The 17113-nt window shown below is 39.0% G+C and overlaps 1 protein-coding gene across 2 annotated transcripts; it reads left to right on the top strand.

Moving 5' to 3' along the window:
• The first annotated feature begins 2139 nt into the window (after window positions 1–2139).
• znf644a (zinc finger protein 644a) lies at window positions 2140–17074 on the top strand. 2 transcript variants are annotated; one of them, XM_049599018.1, is made up of 6 exons: window positions 2140–2373; window positions 6941–9368; window positions 10819–11406; window positions 12387–12512; window positions 14050–14155; window positions 16174–17074. In XM_049599018.1, exons 2-6 carry the CDS (start codon window positions 6944–6946, stop codon window positions 16367–16369), a joined length of 3441 nt encoding a protein of 1146 aa, XP_049454975.1. In that variant the 5' UTR covers window positions 2140–2373; window positions 6941–6943; the 3' UTR covers window positions 16370–17074. The 2 variants fall into 2 exon arrangements, with proteins under 2 accessions (XP_049454975.1, XP_049454974.1); XM_049599017.1 differs by having other exon boundaries at window positions 2140–2434.
• Window positions 17075–17113: the final 39 nt, after the last annotated feature.

Genomic DNA, 17113 nt, shown 5'->3' with positions numbered 1-17113 from the left:
ATGAGAGGAAGAAAGCTATTGTTGCTGCAAGTTTGAGGGGTATTTTGGAAGACTTGTTTTGGTCTGCAGCAGAAAAATAACATATGGTTTACCATCTTTAATATTTCTCTCATGACATATCCTACAATGCAAAAATCAAGCCTGCAAATGATGTAGTTAAATTTTAATTAAGCTGTGTATGGATTTATTTGAGATTAAAAGGAACATTAATACATAACATTTTGGATACACAAAAAATGTGGCTTTCATATCAGTTAGCAGCATTTCTGCTGATTTAATGTTAGCCAGTGTCTCTACAGGTATAAGACACCTAATTTAATGCTTTTTACGACCTTTTGAAGATCATTTTTAACCAATTTTAAGACTGATTTTGCACTTGTGTTGCTTGATTTGAAGGCCTTTCGAGGCTACAATAAATAAAGGCCTATCAAAATCATATCTATTGTGTATTGTTGTTCCACTACTTACTTTTCATCATAGTGATAATGGGTACAATCATAGATAAAAATTTAAATTACACTTAAAACACTAAATTATTATAGCCATATGCGCCTTAATAAGAGAATGGATGCAGATATTTAAAAGTAATGCAAAAGTTACTTTATCTGGTGACTAATTACTTTTTTATGCAGTAATTGGTTAAGTAATTCAATAAATTTTGAGAGTAACTAGTAGCTAACTAGACTTTTTAAGGAGCTGCAGTCACCAAGGTTAGCTTTAGCATTTAGCCACTTATGGATATGACAGAATTGAATGTTCTATAAGTAGCATACCTGCTGTATGAACATATACATTATGAATGTTGTAGACAAGTATCTCGTACTAAAATACTTACCGGTTATTAGGTAACTACATTTACGGGCTGACACAGTCGAGGAAACTGGGCCTAGCTAGCTTTAGCTAAAGGATTAGCCGCTAGTCAACAACTAGCTAGCAGCTAGCTTCAGTTATGACGACATTTTAACTCACGGCTAACAGTTAGCTTTATAATTTCTTATGTTGTTTTAAACTTTGATTTTTTTGTAATTTTTAAAATTAGCTCCGGTAATTCCTAGCTGTGTACTCACCTGTGATAATAAAATAGCAAATAAATTTACTACACAAATGCTAACACTAGGTTGTCAGGTCAGGGCTTAACCTTTGACCCCACTAACGTTTCAGTTGCCATTTTTTTCCTCAACTTTATTGAAAACAGTGATTTATACAAAGTCAGACATCATAGAAACTGTCCAAAATAATAACAGTAATAATAATAAAATAAAGTACAAGTGACAGACTGAAATTGACCGATAAGAAAAGGAAGAAAAAAATCAGAGACAGCATTTAAAATCAAATAGCAGGGAAATTACAAAATGGCAGGTTATTATTATGTATGGTTGATATACTTTTCTTGTTATTTACATGTTCAAGAGACCTCATTAGATAAAAAAAAAAAAATCTATCAAAAACGTTTTAAACAGGAGGATGGGGTTTGTCATTAAATTCAATAAATTTCCATTGCTTTCAAAATAAACACATCTTTGCGTTTAGACTTAACAGAGTGGCCAGTATTTCTAGAAATACATTGCAGTTAACCCGTCTTTACTATTTTTTGGCGAGATTGATTTACCCACCAGTAACAACTTAAGCACATTTCATATAACAGCACTGTAGCTTGACTTTTTATTTTAAAAAAAATATTGTCTGTAGCTAAATGCTGCCATCAATATTTAACTAGGCCGACTGTAAATGTTTATTGTGAATTAATTTCATCTTTATTGAGTGTGTGTTCAAACACAATGTGTTCTATGTTTAAAACTCACGAGGCTGTGAATAACTGAACCGGCTAATCACCGGCCATGAAGGCAACAAAGACCCGTGAGAAGACAACCATGGGGGGATAGTGGCAACATCTCTCCTGTGTTGGCACACAATTCTAGTCTGTGCGTCAATGACAAGTTAACATATCAAAACTAAAGGTGTTTTTTAAAAAAGCAAACCAAATAGTAACTGAAGTTTCAATTTATTTCCTCAATTAAAACGACGATTAACCGCCATCAACCTAAAAAAAAATCTGCTACTCAAAGGAGATGGTCATTAACTCAGGTTTTTTTATGCCTCCTATCTGGAATGTACCATTACAAATCTTTCGGGGGGACATGGCGCCGACTCGAAACATCACATGCGGAAATTATACGCGACAGTAACTTGCGTAACTTTTTAACTATATCTGTTTTATAGATAGTTACACAATTAAACGTTATCATCGGAGTTTGTCTTTGTTCTGTTTCTGTAAAGCCGATTGTAGTTACGGTTACCCGTACAAAAGAAATGATCTGTCCCACACCAGACCACCACGGAAAATGGCGACTGTGAAATAGATGGAAGACGAAAGTAAGAAATTATTCAATGCAGCGTTTAAATTGTGCCCTGTCTCCATCTGCACCGCTCGGAGGTAACGTTTGTTTGTTTATCATCATTTTATTGATGTCTGTGTGGTGAATAGCGAGGGACGATTGTCATTAGCTGTAGTTTAGCCTGAGGAATAGGTTTTGGTATGGAACAGCCTTAATGGAATGGTCTGCAGCTCCAGCAAGCAGCATCCAACAACACAGCGTGATATAAACGCCAAAGAAATGCAATGATAGCCTTACGGAACATAGTGTAAATAATCCAATTTGCTCTCTATCTAGGTAGCTTCGGAAACGTATCCCAACTACTGTGTGTTGGCATATAACTGAACTACTGTGCTCAAAGTTTTAGCTCTATACAAAATCCACAACCGCTCATCAAAAGCCATTTACGAGGTCCATCTCTTTGCAGTTTCGGTGCTGCTGTGTAGATGTTATAAACACCTCTCTCTGCCATAGGAGCATTCACTTGGTATGACACTTTTATTGCCCTTCAAATCCAAGACCTCTCACGACCTTGTAGCGTTATAAATGGCCACAATTAATCATCTGAACAAAATGTCAAGTATATTATATTTAGCTATATTCATTTTGCAGTCAATGAATGCTGTTTGAGTCGAGAAGCCTGGTGACACTGTAAGTAACTGAACTGTTTACTTTTTACATCAAACAGGCACATTCTAATGAGCAAGAACCATCTACTGCAAACTGTAGCTAGTAAACAAAGGTAATATTAAATATTGGACTTGCAAAAGCCTGAATGTCACTGTAATGCTGACATTTGCTAAAGCATGCTAAAAGCTGGAAATATCATCTTAGCCAGATGGTTAGAAATCTTCACCACCACTGATTTACATTTGCAATTAGGGCTGCAGCGAATGATTTGTTTCATTATTGATTAATCTGCCAATTATTTGCTTTACCGCTTGGATGTTAAAATGTCAGAGAACAGTGAAAAATACCCATTTCAGTTAGCTTAAACCCAAGGTGACGTCTTCAGATTACTTATTTTGTCTGACCAACCGTCCAAAACCCAAATATATTCAGTTTACAATGATATAAGACAAAAAAAACAGCAAAGGTTTACAATGTAGAAGCGAGAACATTTGAAAAAGACAGAGAACGTAGAGAATGTTTAAAAAAGACACACAATTATCAAAATAGTTGCAGCTCAATTCTCTTACTAGCCTAATCGTTGCAGCTCTATTTTGAACATGACTACATTTTTAAACCACACTAGCAGCCTCTAGTGGCAGCAATGGTCATTACATCACACTCTACAAACTGTACGGAACAAACAATCTATGGATGAGTTTGCTGTTTCGAAAAGGCTAAATCCATATTTATTTCTTAGCAGTGACGTGTTGCTGCTAGGGGTGTAATGACGATGTAACGACGGTGTAACGTACATAGATCAGCGATGGAAAATTATCGTTGCAAAGTGAAAACATGGATACATATAGTAATTTTTAAGATACATCTTTATTTTGAAGTAGTGTCATCATTTCCATCCAAGTGCACCTCCTTCCTAAACATTCAAACAGTGCTAGCAGCTGAGCGCCAGGCAGATAGTGGTAAGCAGCCAAGAAAATAACAATTAGGATACTTACCGATATTGTCGCATATCGATTGCAGGGCCCTGAATTCAGCCAAATAAAAATCATACCATGGCAGACTTTCTGATATCTGCAAATATTGTGTCATAGTCCGAAGAATCCATATTGTATCATATTGTGATGAAACTTGTGATTTACACCCTTAGTTGCGACATGTGAAGGCTACATACATTAGCTAGCCTTAATTTACAAATTAAAGTGTTACGAGACTGCTAGAGCTATTTGTTCACCTTAAGCCATTGATAGGGAAGATAACATTAATGTTAAAGAAATGCTCAACAATCTGCTGCTTTCAGTACCACTATACAACAATGCAAACTTAATTGCTGTAAATATTATTATTATTATTATTATAGTATATGGATCAGCGCTAAAGTATCCTTTAGCACTACCCTCAGTACATCTCCCCACGCAAATGTTAAAAATAAAATGGGTTTTCCCCAACAGCAACCTCCGGAGCTGAAAAATGAAGCCAACACGCAAGTGACAAAAACTGCAGTTCCTCTAATGGCCACTTGAGGCTCGCTCCAAAAAAAAACTAGTCAGTTCCCACAGACCACCGTGTTCAAATGCCAATTTTACAGAAGTAAACATGTTTGGAACCTTGTACAAAAACGTGTTTTGGTCTTTTTAGCTAATTTCCCCCTTTATTACAACTGTACAAGCAGTGAATTTTGATATAACTCATCCGTTTGCATTTAGTTCAGGTTGAAAGCTTGCATAATTAAGAGCAGTAACAATTTGAGTGTCAGTCTGTGTCGGATCTAGCCCCTGCTCTTCCACAGCTCTGACCTCTTGTCCAAATATTGTGCCCTCTGGCTCCAAAAACCAAGATGGTAACAACCAAAAAGCCTAACTCGAGGTTTTGGAACAGGAGTCCACAAACTAATGGGTGATGTCACAGTAGCTTTGTCCATTATTTTTACAGTCTATGGTTTCACCCCATTGGGAAGCTAAATGAATGTAGAAAAAGCCATGGCAATCTACACCTTGGATTCTAAGGTATCTTGTGTAAAGATGACATTTTGGCCTGAGGGTGGCAATAGAGGTACGCTGTTTTAAATTGGAAGTTTATCTTTAGGGTGCGTTCAGATCGCCTTGAGCGCTCTCTTATGCATGCAAGCATATATTCCTGGTACATTCAGGCCCCCAAGAAGTGCACTGGGCTTTTAAGCCAATTTTTGTAGTAGCCAAACAGTGAAATTACCTCCATAGTGTGATACTATGTGGCCTAGAACGACTTTCCCATAGACCACATGGTGAAAGAGACGTACATAAATCAGTGGAGTGTTACAACCCACGTAGAATGAGTTGTTTCACAATCAAATTTGATCCGGTCAATCTTATAAAATTCGAAAGTCTACAAGAGCCGCACAATTGTATAATTATATCCCTATTTACTTTAGCAGAACGCTAAACCAGACATGACCGGCTCGGCTAGAGAGCTTGCTCTATGGGCCTCACAGCGTGGAAGAAGTGGTGATCGTCTGGGTAATTTCGGTAGTCTAACTTCTTTGGCACTGAGCAACTTTCATAGAAATGAACAGGGCCCCACCTCCAACGTTGTGTCCGGTTCTCTTAATACGTCTATGAAATTACCTCCATAGTGTGATACTATGTGGCCTAGAACGACTTTCCCATAGACCACATGGTGAAAGAGACGTACATAAATCAGTGGAGTGTTACAACCCACGTAGAATGAGTTGTTTCACAATTAAATTTGATCCGGTCAGTCTTATAAGATTCGAAAGTCTACAAGAGCCGCGCAATTGTATAATTATATCCCTATTTACTTTAGCAGAATGCTAAACCAGACATGACCGGCTCGGCTAGAGAGCTTGCTCTATGGGCCTCACAGCGTGGAAGAAGTGGTGATCGTCTGGGTAATTTCGGTAGTCTAACTTCTTTGGCACTGAGCAACTTTCATAGAAATGAACAGGGCCCCACCTCCAACGTTGTGTCCGGTTCTCTTAATACGTCTATGAAATTACCTCCATAGTGTGATACTATGTGGCCTAGAACGACTTTCCCATAGACCACATGGTGAAAGAGACGTACATAAATCAGTGGAGTGTTACAACCCACGTAGAATGAGTTGTTTCACAATTAAATTTGATCCGGTCAGTCTTATAAGATTCGAAAGTCTACAAGAGCCGCGCAATTGTATAATTATATCCCTATTTACTTTAGCAGAATGCTAAACCAGACATGACCGGCTCGGCTAGAGAGCTTGCTCTATGGGCCTCACAGCATGGAAGAAGTGGTGATTGTTTGGGTAATTTCGGTAGTCTAACTTCTTTGGCACTGAGCAACTTTCATAGAAATGAACAGGGCCCCACCTCCAACGTTGTGTCCGGTTCTCTTAATATGTCTATGGTTAGATTACTTTGAATGCAAATGCTGTATTTTTACCGTTTACATTGCATTCATTATGAAAAAATACAAAACTGTAGTCACCACGACAACTTCTTAGTGTTGTAAAATCCTGCCTGTGATTATTTCAAACCGTTGTGCCGTGGTTTGGCATCTGACAAGCCTTTACACGCATTTATCTGTTTCTACAACTGGACTTCCTGTATCATTTCATTGTCTATCCGGTACCTGAACAGTTCACTCCCATCCATGCAACCCCCTGAGCTGATTTGGTATGAATGCCCAAAAACACCATACATCAATACACACAAACCCTCACCACAACATTTAATAATATGAATATATCAAGGCAAAACCCCATATGACTGTAATTTTATTTAAAAAAATCACCTTCATCAATAAGCAACAGCTCTACCTAGATCAGTTATCTGTTATTGTGCAGAGATGGACGGACCTATGCCTTAAGGGATAAAGGTTTAAATTTAACCTTTGAGATGCTACAGTGATAACTGTGGATCTTTTAGTACAATACTAAGAAGGCTTTACCTTTCCTCTTTTCAGGTCATGGCAACCGAAATGTCATGTCTGACAGGTGTTGATGAAGACGACAAAGATGCAGATCCTGAGATCAATGCCCTCACGCTCCTGCAAGAGCCAATGAGAATGGCCCAAGAATCCGCTTCTTGCGCCGATTCTTTCAGCAAGCCTTCTCTGAAACAAAACAGTGTCCTAGATGTTCTGTCCAACACAGATATGTTGTCTCCGGTTGGCCTGGGAAATGGACCTTCTTCAAATCAGGCTACACAAGCCCATGAACTCAGCAGCATCTCAGCAGATAAAGAGGAGGCCAAGAGCATCACCCCACTAAAAACAGTGCAGGAAATTGATACTGCTGGAATTTGGGGTTTTGATGCAGACTCGCCTGAGAACTCATTGGATGATTTTAGTAGTGCCAGTGATCTTCACTGGGACCCTCACAAAGAGTTTATGCAGTTTCTGTGGGACAACCACGGTGATTCTCCTGGTGAGGAGCCTAAAGATGATGTCCCTGCTGCCAACAGCCAAAGGAGAAGGAAACGGAAAATGGACATGGTTGTCATGGTAGATCCCTCAGAAGACCTTTACCCTGATCTGAGCCACAAGTCATCTGAGGAACTGTCCGATACCGAAGACCAAGAAGACTCCATTCCTGTCCGAAAAGTCAGAAAGTCAAGAAAGTTCTCCCAGTCACAGTCGTCACCAACAGGGAAAGTTTCCATGTATCCCAATGGAACTGTGAAGACCATCAAGGAAATTCTTTATAATGCACCTGCAAGAAATTCACATGAGAACAATATAGGTCACAGGCTTTCACCACTGAAGGGGAGGCTCACCATAAATTCTCATCCAGAGGAGAAGCCATCATGCTACCCTTGCTCAAAATGCAAGCTCATTTTCAAGAAAGAACATCACTTGCATCGTCATATGAAGGCCCATGTTGACTCTCCAAATTTGCCAAAGCCTTTTATATGCCGAGAGTGCGGGCAGTCCTTCAGGCAAAGTGGTGCGCTCATTGAGCACATGTCTATCCACCAGGAGAAGACAGCAAGACTCACTGAAGAGATCAAAGGCATGAATGATGAGAAGAAAGAAGCTAAAAAGAAGCTTTTTTGCCCTCAGTGCCCATTTGTTACAACGTGCCCAAACACATTTGTTCAACATGCAAAAACCCACGAGAAGGACAAGAGAAAGTTTAGATGTGACAAATGTAGCTTCAGAACTCTTAGCGAGAGTGATCTAAGAAGGCATAACATTATGCAGCATACTGTTATCACAGTTAGAAAGCAGATCCAGAATGATGACTCTGAAAGCTACTCCTGCAGCATTTGTTCTTACAGAGTTTTTAGCAAAAATGTTTTCAAGAATCACCTCCTGCGGCGCCATCAACAAACTTATGAGGAATACGAAGCTGCACAGCGTATTGACAAAAATGCACAACCATCTAAGGAGCAGCACATACCTACCAGTAAAAGTCCTGTAGAAGATGCAGAGTTTACATCGAAAATCTCTATAAAAAATCAGATCTCTCCTAAAAGAGCTTGTTCACCTAGTGAGTCCAATGACATTTCAGACTTATTCAGAAATAGCAAGATTAGGAGAGGTCTCAAGTCTCAATTAACGGAATCAAAGCTTGACAAATCCATCAATGTTCTCCTGTCCCGACAAAGATACGGAAAGAAAACTGCAGAACAAAAGAAGGAAAGCAATAATCACAGCACATCTGTTCAGGATTCCAAAGGTGACAAAGATGGCTCTGATCAGTCGCCTGGAACATTGACTGTCAAGGTTGAAGATTCAGCTTTATCTCCAAATGGACACAAAAAGTCACCGTCTAAAAGGAAGATGTCCACTCCATATCGCAACACCTCTGACCAAGACTCATGCTTCATCTTAGCAAAACCTTTGCCAAGTCCCAAGAAAGTAAACCAAGAAGAAGAGGAAAAGGTGTCAGACTGTGACGAAAAAGACATATTCCAGTTCAAGGACACAGATGCCAACACCAACCTTTTTGACAACGGCATAAAGAAAGAAAAACAAAACATCATTTATACCTATAGCAGAAGAATGTCCATGCGAGGTGCCCTGCAGGAATCTAAGAGGCTGTTTGAGAAAATAAAGACTGAAGAACAAGACCAGACCGACCTTGAAATCAAAGAAGAATGCATTGAAACAGAAGTCTTTCAAGAGACCTTTGAAGCCCACCAAATACCGTTGAGGGATGACTTAGCGGAGGATTTGTCAGAGTTGGACTCGGACCACAAGAACTGTCCTTACTGTCCTGCAGTCTTTGAGTCAGGTGTTGGATTGTCCAATCATGTCCGAGGGCATCTACATAGGGTTGGACTGAGCTACAATGCACGCCATGTAGTGCCTCCTGAACAGGTGGCTTCTCAGGACAGGAGGCCACGAATTCGACGAAAGATGTCAACGATGCGGAGATTGAAAAAAGGTAATTCCATACTTCTATGTTCTTATGTTAATAGGATACTGTCCTTTATTACAGCTTAGCTTATACTTTTTGTGACTCTTGCCATCAGTGCTTTCTGTTATTTTTGAGCATTAAACTTTACAGTTGTTAAGATTTTGGAACATGGCGTCATCTTTAAAATTAGGTCCACCATCACAACAAAGAGGGGTCAGACAGTCATACAGGTTGTAAACAAACCCCCAGTTAGTCAGTTTCATTTGGATCAGAGTTTCTACAGCTAAAGGCACGTTAAAGTTAAGACTTTTTAAGATTTTTTTTTTTATTCCACTTGGAATTAGGTTTTTACCAATTTTATGATAATCAAAATTTAAGGAAAAAAAACCCACAACTAATTACTTGGGATTAAAGACGATTTTGCCCAAATGTTGTAGCGAGGGTACTGGACGAGGGTAGAGCAGAACTAAGAAAAACTTTGTCAGCAGGTTTTCTTGCAGATTTTGTGCTTCTCACGCTGCCTTGTGTTGAATTTGAAAAACTTTGTGCATAAAATTTGCTGAATCTCATATGCGTTGCCTTGTACCGGTTTCAGCAATACAACAAAATCTTGGTTAAATAGCCAATTTTTGTGTAATTTGGATTTCCTCATTTCGTCCAGAGTACAGTGACAGCTAGCTAGGGGAAGTGGATCCTATGCTTTGAGTATCTCGGCCAGAAACAAAATAAAAGTGTTGTTGATTCCATTATCCTGATGTGACATAATGCAAGAAGCATTCAGTTTATTATTTTTAAAAGATAGATGTTACAAAGATAGATCTTACCAATTTTTTGGACATTTTACAACGCATCGTCAAAGAAAAACTATTCATAAACTCCTACCTACCATGTCGTAGCATTTTTAAGACTTTTAAACGATTGGTTTAAGTCATTTTAATAAGGTCTTATTTTTAGATTAATAAATTCAGTGCCTTTTAAGACTTTTTAAGGATCCATGGGAACCCTGTAGATATTAGCTAACATAACGTAACCTTATTACTGTCAGTCAGTTTGCAGACTGATTTATTAAGTCAGCTATTACCAAATATACTTAGCATAGTTGCGCACACTTTTCTTATGAAATTAAATATAATCAGAGACATTATTGATGCGCTCACTTTAAGTAAAATTGTACTTATTCTGGGAAAACTCAGCTTGTTTACAACCTGTATGATTGTATGTCACCCATAGGACCTTTTGTTGTTGTTTTTTCAACACCTCTACCTGCGTCCGAGATCCCATCAATTATTTTGGTGTGCTTAGTGTTCTCACGATCAATGGAACCAATAGACAGGCCAGCGAAAGAAAAACCCAAGTTTTTAAAATGGTTTTAAACAGTAGTTTTCCAGTTATAGTACTTTGAAGTCACAAAACATACACTTATCTTATTGTGTTTGTTCAATAATTATGTTTCTGATTTTCATCTTCTTTTTTCCAGTGTATCAGATGGAGTCAGAATCTGAGACTGTGAAGAGCATTCACTCCTGTCCATTATGTGGGGACTCATTTGATAACAGGACTGGGCAGTCCAACCACATACGAGGCCACTTAAAAAAGCTTGGTAAAAGCTTTGCAACAAAGAACAAATCCCCACTGTTTTTACTCCGAGAGTTGATGCGCGACAAGAAGGAGTTCCAGCGGGCACTTCAAATTCTGGGAAAGAGACGTAACCATTACCAGTACGGTGCTTCACCAAAGCTGTCCAGTGTCAACCGTTTTACGCAGCCATCCATTGGAATCCCAAAAAGTAATTCTATTTCAAGCATTTGCACTGATGCCAGACCACTGATGCCCACGTTTTCTTTAGCGGAAATGGAACCTGAAAAAAGTCAACTAGAGACTAAGCTGGATGTTAAAAGTTCACTCTCGGGCACGACTGCCTTGATAGGAATTTTGAAGAAGAGGAAGTGTCAAGAAGATGGCAGACTAAAGGGGTCCTCTCAGATGTCAAGAAACACATTAGCAGTTTCTTCAAACAGTGAGCACAGTTCGGGATCAAGAGTTGCATCTTCACTGCCAAAGTGCGGTAAGTAACTTCTTCATAATGGTAACCAGTGGGTCATAGGGTTGTCACGATCCTATAATTTATTACTTTGAAAAATATCGGTATTTGATACCACGGGGGAAGTTAACATTGAGGGCAAACAATTTAAAAATTTATAAAAAAGATAAATGTGACAAGGATAAAACATGCTACTGTGAAAAGTACTTAAATGGTTTCAGATTTTCCGAATCAGTAGGTGTCAATAAATTGATACTTTTAAAAACACCAGTAGGTTAGATTGGAATTTGAATTTGTTTTCTGAAGTAATATGATTCATTTTGATTTAATATAAGCCAGTACACGCTCATAAATGCACTGGTCTGGCTGTCTTATCATGTTTGTATTTGATTGACAGATTTTATACTAGGTTATAAAAATTTCAAAGTAAAAAATAAAGATTACACAAGTATTTGATCTCACCTGTACATTAAAAAGTTGGCCATCTACAAAAATGTCTTGCCTCAGTCTTGATGGCCTGTGAGTTTTAAACAAATGTAGATATATATTCTAGAACTCACACTGAGACATTTACATCTACAGCAGCTGTTTTGAAACCGATATCTGGGTTTAGATCATTAGATTTTACATGTTGTTAAAGTGAGGTGTCATCAGCGTAAAGGCATAGAATGACAGCACTAAGATACCGTTTCGATATGTGACCAAAACTGATGAGTATGTTGCACATAAAAATGCAGAAGAATACCATTATTTCTATCTTTGTCTCATTACCTAAATAGCAGAATATCAGAGATTATCCATATAGAGTTTGTTATTTAAAGCAAAGACAAAACACATGTTCTCACATTTCTAAATCTTACACTGTGGGACTTTTATAAATTATAAACTTGCCACACAATAGGAAATCAGGGTCTGTTGTTATTGAGTCCCCCAAGTCAACACCATTGACAAAGAAGCATAACCGTATTTATGTTGTACTTGTTTGTGTGTTATGTCTTTTACAGAGAAAGGTGAATTCAACAGGAAGGTGTGCGTCCATTGCAATGCAACTTTCCATAGTGGAGTTAGCTTGTCTAATCACCTCCGGGCATATGCAAAACGAAAAAGGACTGCCTTACTCGAGGGAACCAGTAAGTGTCATCAGCAACAGTTTAAGTTGAAGACAGAAAGAAAACACTCCAAGAGCACAGTGGCAGTCTGGGGATGAACTTCTCCACAAGCAGTGTTTTGATTAATTAATTGGCTTCAGCAAGTTAAATCACATTTATTTCTGAAGTAGCAAATCAAGACTTTGGCCTGCAGATGTGAAACTTCCTGCCACCTCCCCAGAGACCTGAGGTTCCACGCCTGATAGTGGCTTGGTTGTGCAGTTTTTGTGAAGTGGGAAAACCAGTTAAGGTTCTCATTCTTGTTGCTGCACCAGTGACTCATACTGGTTGATACTTCCTTACATTAAAATGGATCCAAGTGCTTGATTGCTCTAGCATGTAGAGTTTTGAGAACAGTCCTTGGACCTGTATTCTTCAAATTCCCAGACCGGGAAACGTGAAGACTGAAAACAAAATGCATTATATCAATTTTCATTAAAATACTCTGTTAAGTTTTAACAACACACAACATTTGTAGAGATATTGACACATTTTATTCGTATAGTACCTGTATTCATATAAAGTACATTATCTGTACTGGTGGCTCGATTAATCAGAGTATCCGGCTCAATCGTATATATTACATGAACGTTTCGGCTTCCCTAATCTTCCCACCGAACCCTGCTCAAACTCTCAAACACTATTTTTTTTTTTAAAAAAAAGGAACAAATAAGTCAAATATTAACATTGAAAAGCCAAATCTGATTCGACTGCATAATTCTTAGTCAGGTACAGCCCTAATATCCACTTTACTGATGATTAATTATCAAAATAATTATAGTATTTTGTGAAAGCACAAATAATCAACCCTAAAATATTGTGGCAATTTCAAAATTGGGATTTTTGGTCAAAAGATCGGGATATTTGATTTTCTCCACATCACCCACCCCTATGATCAGGCATGCTGGAGGTAAATTATTCCTACCCAATTGTACCCAAGTAACCTGGGCACTGTGTCTGTTTTAGGATCAGAAATCTCACACTGACACCTCAAAACAGCAGATAAATTCAAAACTGTCTGCGGGGCCAGATACCAGAAGAGTTTGTGACGTCTGAATCATAGTTATAATTAGTGTACCAGTGGTTATTTGTGTCCTCCCCAAGGTCCAAGGATCCAGAAGGGCGTCTGCAATTGAGATATTGCAGAGATTTTAATCGTGGAGCTCGCTGGGTGCGTCCTTGCCTTCAGGGCCTACTTTTCCTACAGGCACAGATCATCACACTTACATCTTGGGCCTCGTGTCTTGGCTACACTGGATTGGCCTGTGTAGATGAGATACAGACCATTATGCCAAAACCTTAATATAAATAAAGCTAGGTGAAATAATGGCTGGGCATCCAAACTGACTGATTTACTGAACTAGCAGAAAAGGTACAGTTGTTGGAATATCACTGAACAACATCCAAACTTTCCAGAGGTTATCATAGAGGACATATCCATTTTAAAGTGTTAAATCATCAAGGCTGTGCTGTAATCTTTAAAGTCGTGCTGTAAATTAACAGTCACTTTGTCTTTCAGCATTTGACTGTAAAGTAGGGAGGAGGCAACGCTCAAGGCCTGGCTCAAAGAAGAAGACACTGCCCTTACCCCAGACTCCAGAGGAAATGTACAGACTCACCTGCAGGTAATGCTTTTATGTCATTTATACTTAGTCTTTTTAAATGGTGGATAACAATGCATCTGCAGTCCAACAGACTTCAGCAGTCATTGTTACCTAGTTGCCCTGGGTAACCAGATTTGGACAACTGTCAAATGTTTGATGTGGTTCATTTGCTTCTGTTGCCAACCGTTTTCTTTTATTTATAAAACAAAAACTGCCTCAATGACTGAGACGCGTTTCCATGGATGTGCTCCAAAAATGGTGAAACAAGTGAAAATGAGTGTGGAGTTACATGTCACAAACAAGTATTGAGATGATTTTGCATTGTAAAATAGCGGCTGAACCGACAGTAAGACCACTAAATCTAAACAAAGGGAGCAAAACAGCAGAGGCCATGAAAAAAAAAAATGGTTGCACAGACTGTTACAGCAAGTGGGCAATAAACACCAAAGTTTGCAATATAAACACAGTATGTGACTATTGTCATAATACAATATAATTTGTTTTATTAAGTTTGCTTAAAAAAGAAGTTACATCTAAACCTAATCAATGTGTTTACTGTAATTCAGAATTCATTTGGCGTCTTTCTTTCGACTCCTCCGTTTTGTAGTGCACCAACAGAAACAGCATGAAGTGAATCCAATTTATTGTCTCTATGTTTGTGTTTTACTATTTTAACTGTTAAAAATCAGTTCCTTGTAAATGCTGTCCAACAGAAATCTGACAAAAGTCTACAGCCATGTTAGCAGCTCTGTGAGGTTTTACTTAGCGCAGTGGTGCTGTAAGCTAAATGCCAATGTGAGCATATTAACAAGCTCACAGCGTCGATGCCAACATGCTGATTAGAGAGTAGATACCGGACCCGACAGATCAGACATGGTTCAGACAAATATTCCCAGTGATATTCGTGCTCAGGTGGGGTTCAACCTACTTGAAATAGTCCTCCGTGCTTCACCTTCCAGTTAATATCGGCTTTCTCGCAATGACGCCCATCGGTTTTCTATGAAAATGACACGAGGAAGCACCAGAGTGTTTTCCTTTCATTAGCTGTGTTGGGCTGGGTCCAAAAAGAATGCCAGTTGGGTTCAGGTCGTGCTCAGTTAGCGTCCTCTTGGGTCATGTTCAGACAGACACATGCAGCCCGAGCAGCCCTCTAATGCTAATGTTCAGCAGGTGTGTTTGTAAGCATGCTAACAATTGCTAATTAGCACTTAAAGGAACAGTGGGATCTAGGATCTAGGGGGATTTAGTGGCATCTAGTGTGAGGATTGCAAATTGCAACCAGCTGAGAGTTCTCCAAGCTAAAATTTCTTGTGTTTATCGTTCAGGAGGGTTTTACCGGGAGCCAAATTGTCTGCAGACAACAAACAGCCTCGGTGATTTAAATCAGTAAAAAGACTGAATAAAGTAGTTTCATGTTCCAAATCAGCATTTCTCCAGCATGTTTGGCACATCGGTGACAGGCTGGTAGCTCAGCACCTGCTTATGTGTGCTCATTTATAAACATTGCGTACACACAAAATGAGGCCTAGACCTCCCACGCAAAAGTTGTGATCTATAAAAACAGACTTGATGGGAGAAACTCTGACCCATGCTTACCAACATTTTGGAGATGGACAATTGGTGATGCAGATGGTGAGGTGGAAGTTTCTGGCTATACATACATTTTTAGTACGGGTCCAACACATTGTTTAGTAAGTGAGACCCCAGGTGATTTAGTTCCAGGGGTGTTCACGTTGGCACCACTGTTGCAAAGACAATCCTGGATCGCTTTTGGTTTTCCTCAGAACCTAGCAATGGGGCTCTTCTTCTTTTGTTGCATAAAGTTTTTACAGGTACTTTGGTGGCCACTTTTGCTGCTAGCGATAGCAACGGCAAAGACTGAAAAATACCATTCTAAAGTGTATCGTGCTGCGGAGATGTCCCGGCCTACAAATCATATAAACGGATTCTTTGTTCACAGTGGTTGACTCACTTCCTCTGTGCTGTAAATCGAGCCTTCGTTTTCCCGAGAGATTATCTGTCTCTTCTTCTTCACACAGGTTCTGTGACCTCGTCTTCCAGGGTCCTTTGTCGGTCCAGGAGGACTGGATTAAACATTTACAGAGACACATAATGAACACTAGTGTCCCTCACACTGGGCTAGGCATGGTAGAGGTCACCTCATTGCCCACGGACCCCCCGACCCTCAAGACTGACCAAGACAGCTCTCTGACAGCCACACATGCTGCCTCATGAAGCCAATGGGGACCTTTTTAGATTTCACTAGACTCTATGTGTATGTACATTTGATGTTCTTTCACTTTTTCTTTTGTCAATTAAATACTGGCCAAAAGTACAATATAGTACCATGATGGGGATATTGTACATGTTTGGACATTTGGACAGATGGAAAAATGAATTATTTTGGATATTGTTACCTTTTTCTGTTTTTACATGGTCCATTTTTTGGAAATACAATTCCAGATGGACAGACTGTTTTCTTGTTTTATGCAGTAATGTAGTGTGGAATCCATTTCTAATGAAGACAACTTTTACCTCAGATTTCTCATGGTTTGAGTCCGTTTTGTCAAATTTGGGAGCACCTCTCTTCTGTATCGATATTCACATTTACAAGATGCATAGAATCATGTTTTTTTTGTTTTGTTTTGTTTTTGTTTTTGTATTGCAACATGTTGAAATCCAAGCCCACAGTCTCTGTTTTCAGGCCACAGAGTAAGTGAGATGAAATTTCGACTGAAAATGGCAGCACCTGCAAGCTCACGGTAAGCAGTTCCAGGAATCATGAGTGGTAAAGTCAGTTAACTATACAAGAACAAAAGGAAAAAGTGTCTGCAAACTTGTTATGCATAGAAAGTGTTTTATAGTATTTCAGTAACTGCATTGTTTCTAATACAAATACAAAATTAAAACTGAAGGTGGTTAAGAAAAAAAAAAGACCGAACAGGCCCAGCCAGTGCTGACAATGCCTTTCATACATGT

Source organism: Epinephelus fuscoguttatus, linkage group LG15, assembly GCF_011397635.1.
Source record: "Epinephelus fuscoguttatus linkage group LG15, E.fuscoguttatus.final_Chr_v1".
Taxonomy (NCBI): Eukaryota; Metazoa; Chordata; class Actinopteri; order Perciformes; family Serranidae; genus Epinephelus; species Epinephelus fuscoguttatus.
Note: the sequence above shows the minus strand (reverse complement) of the source record. Positions and strands in the feature narration are given on the sequence as shown.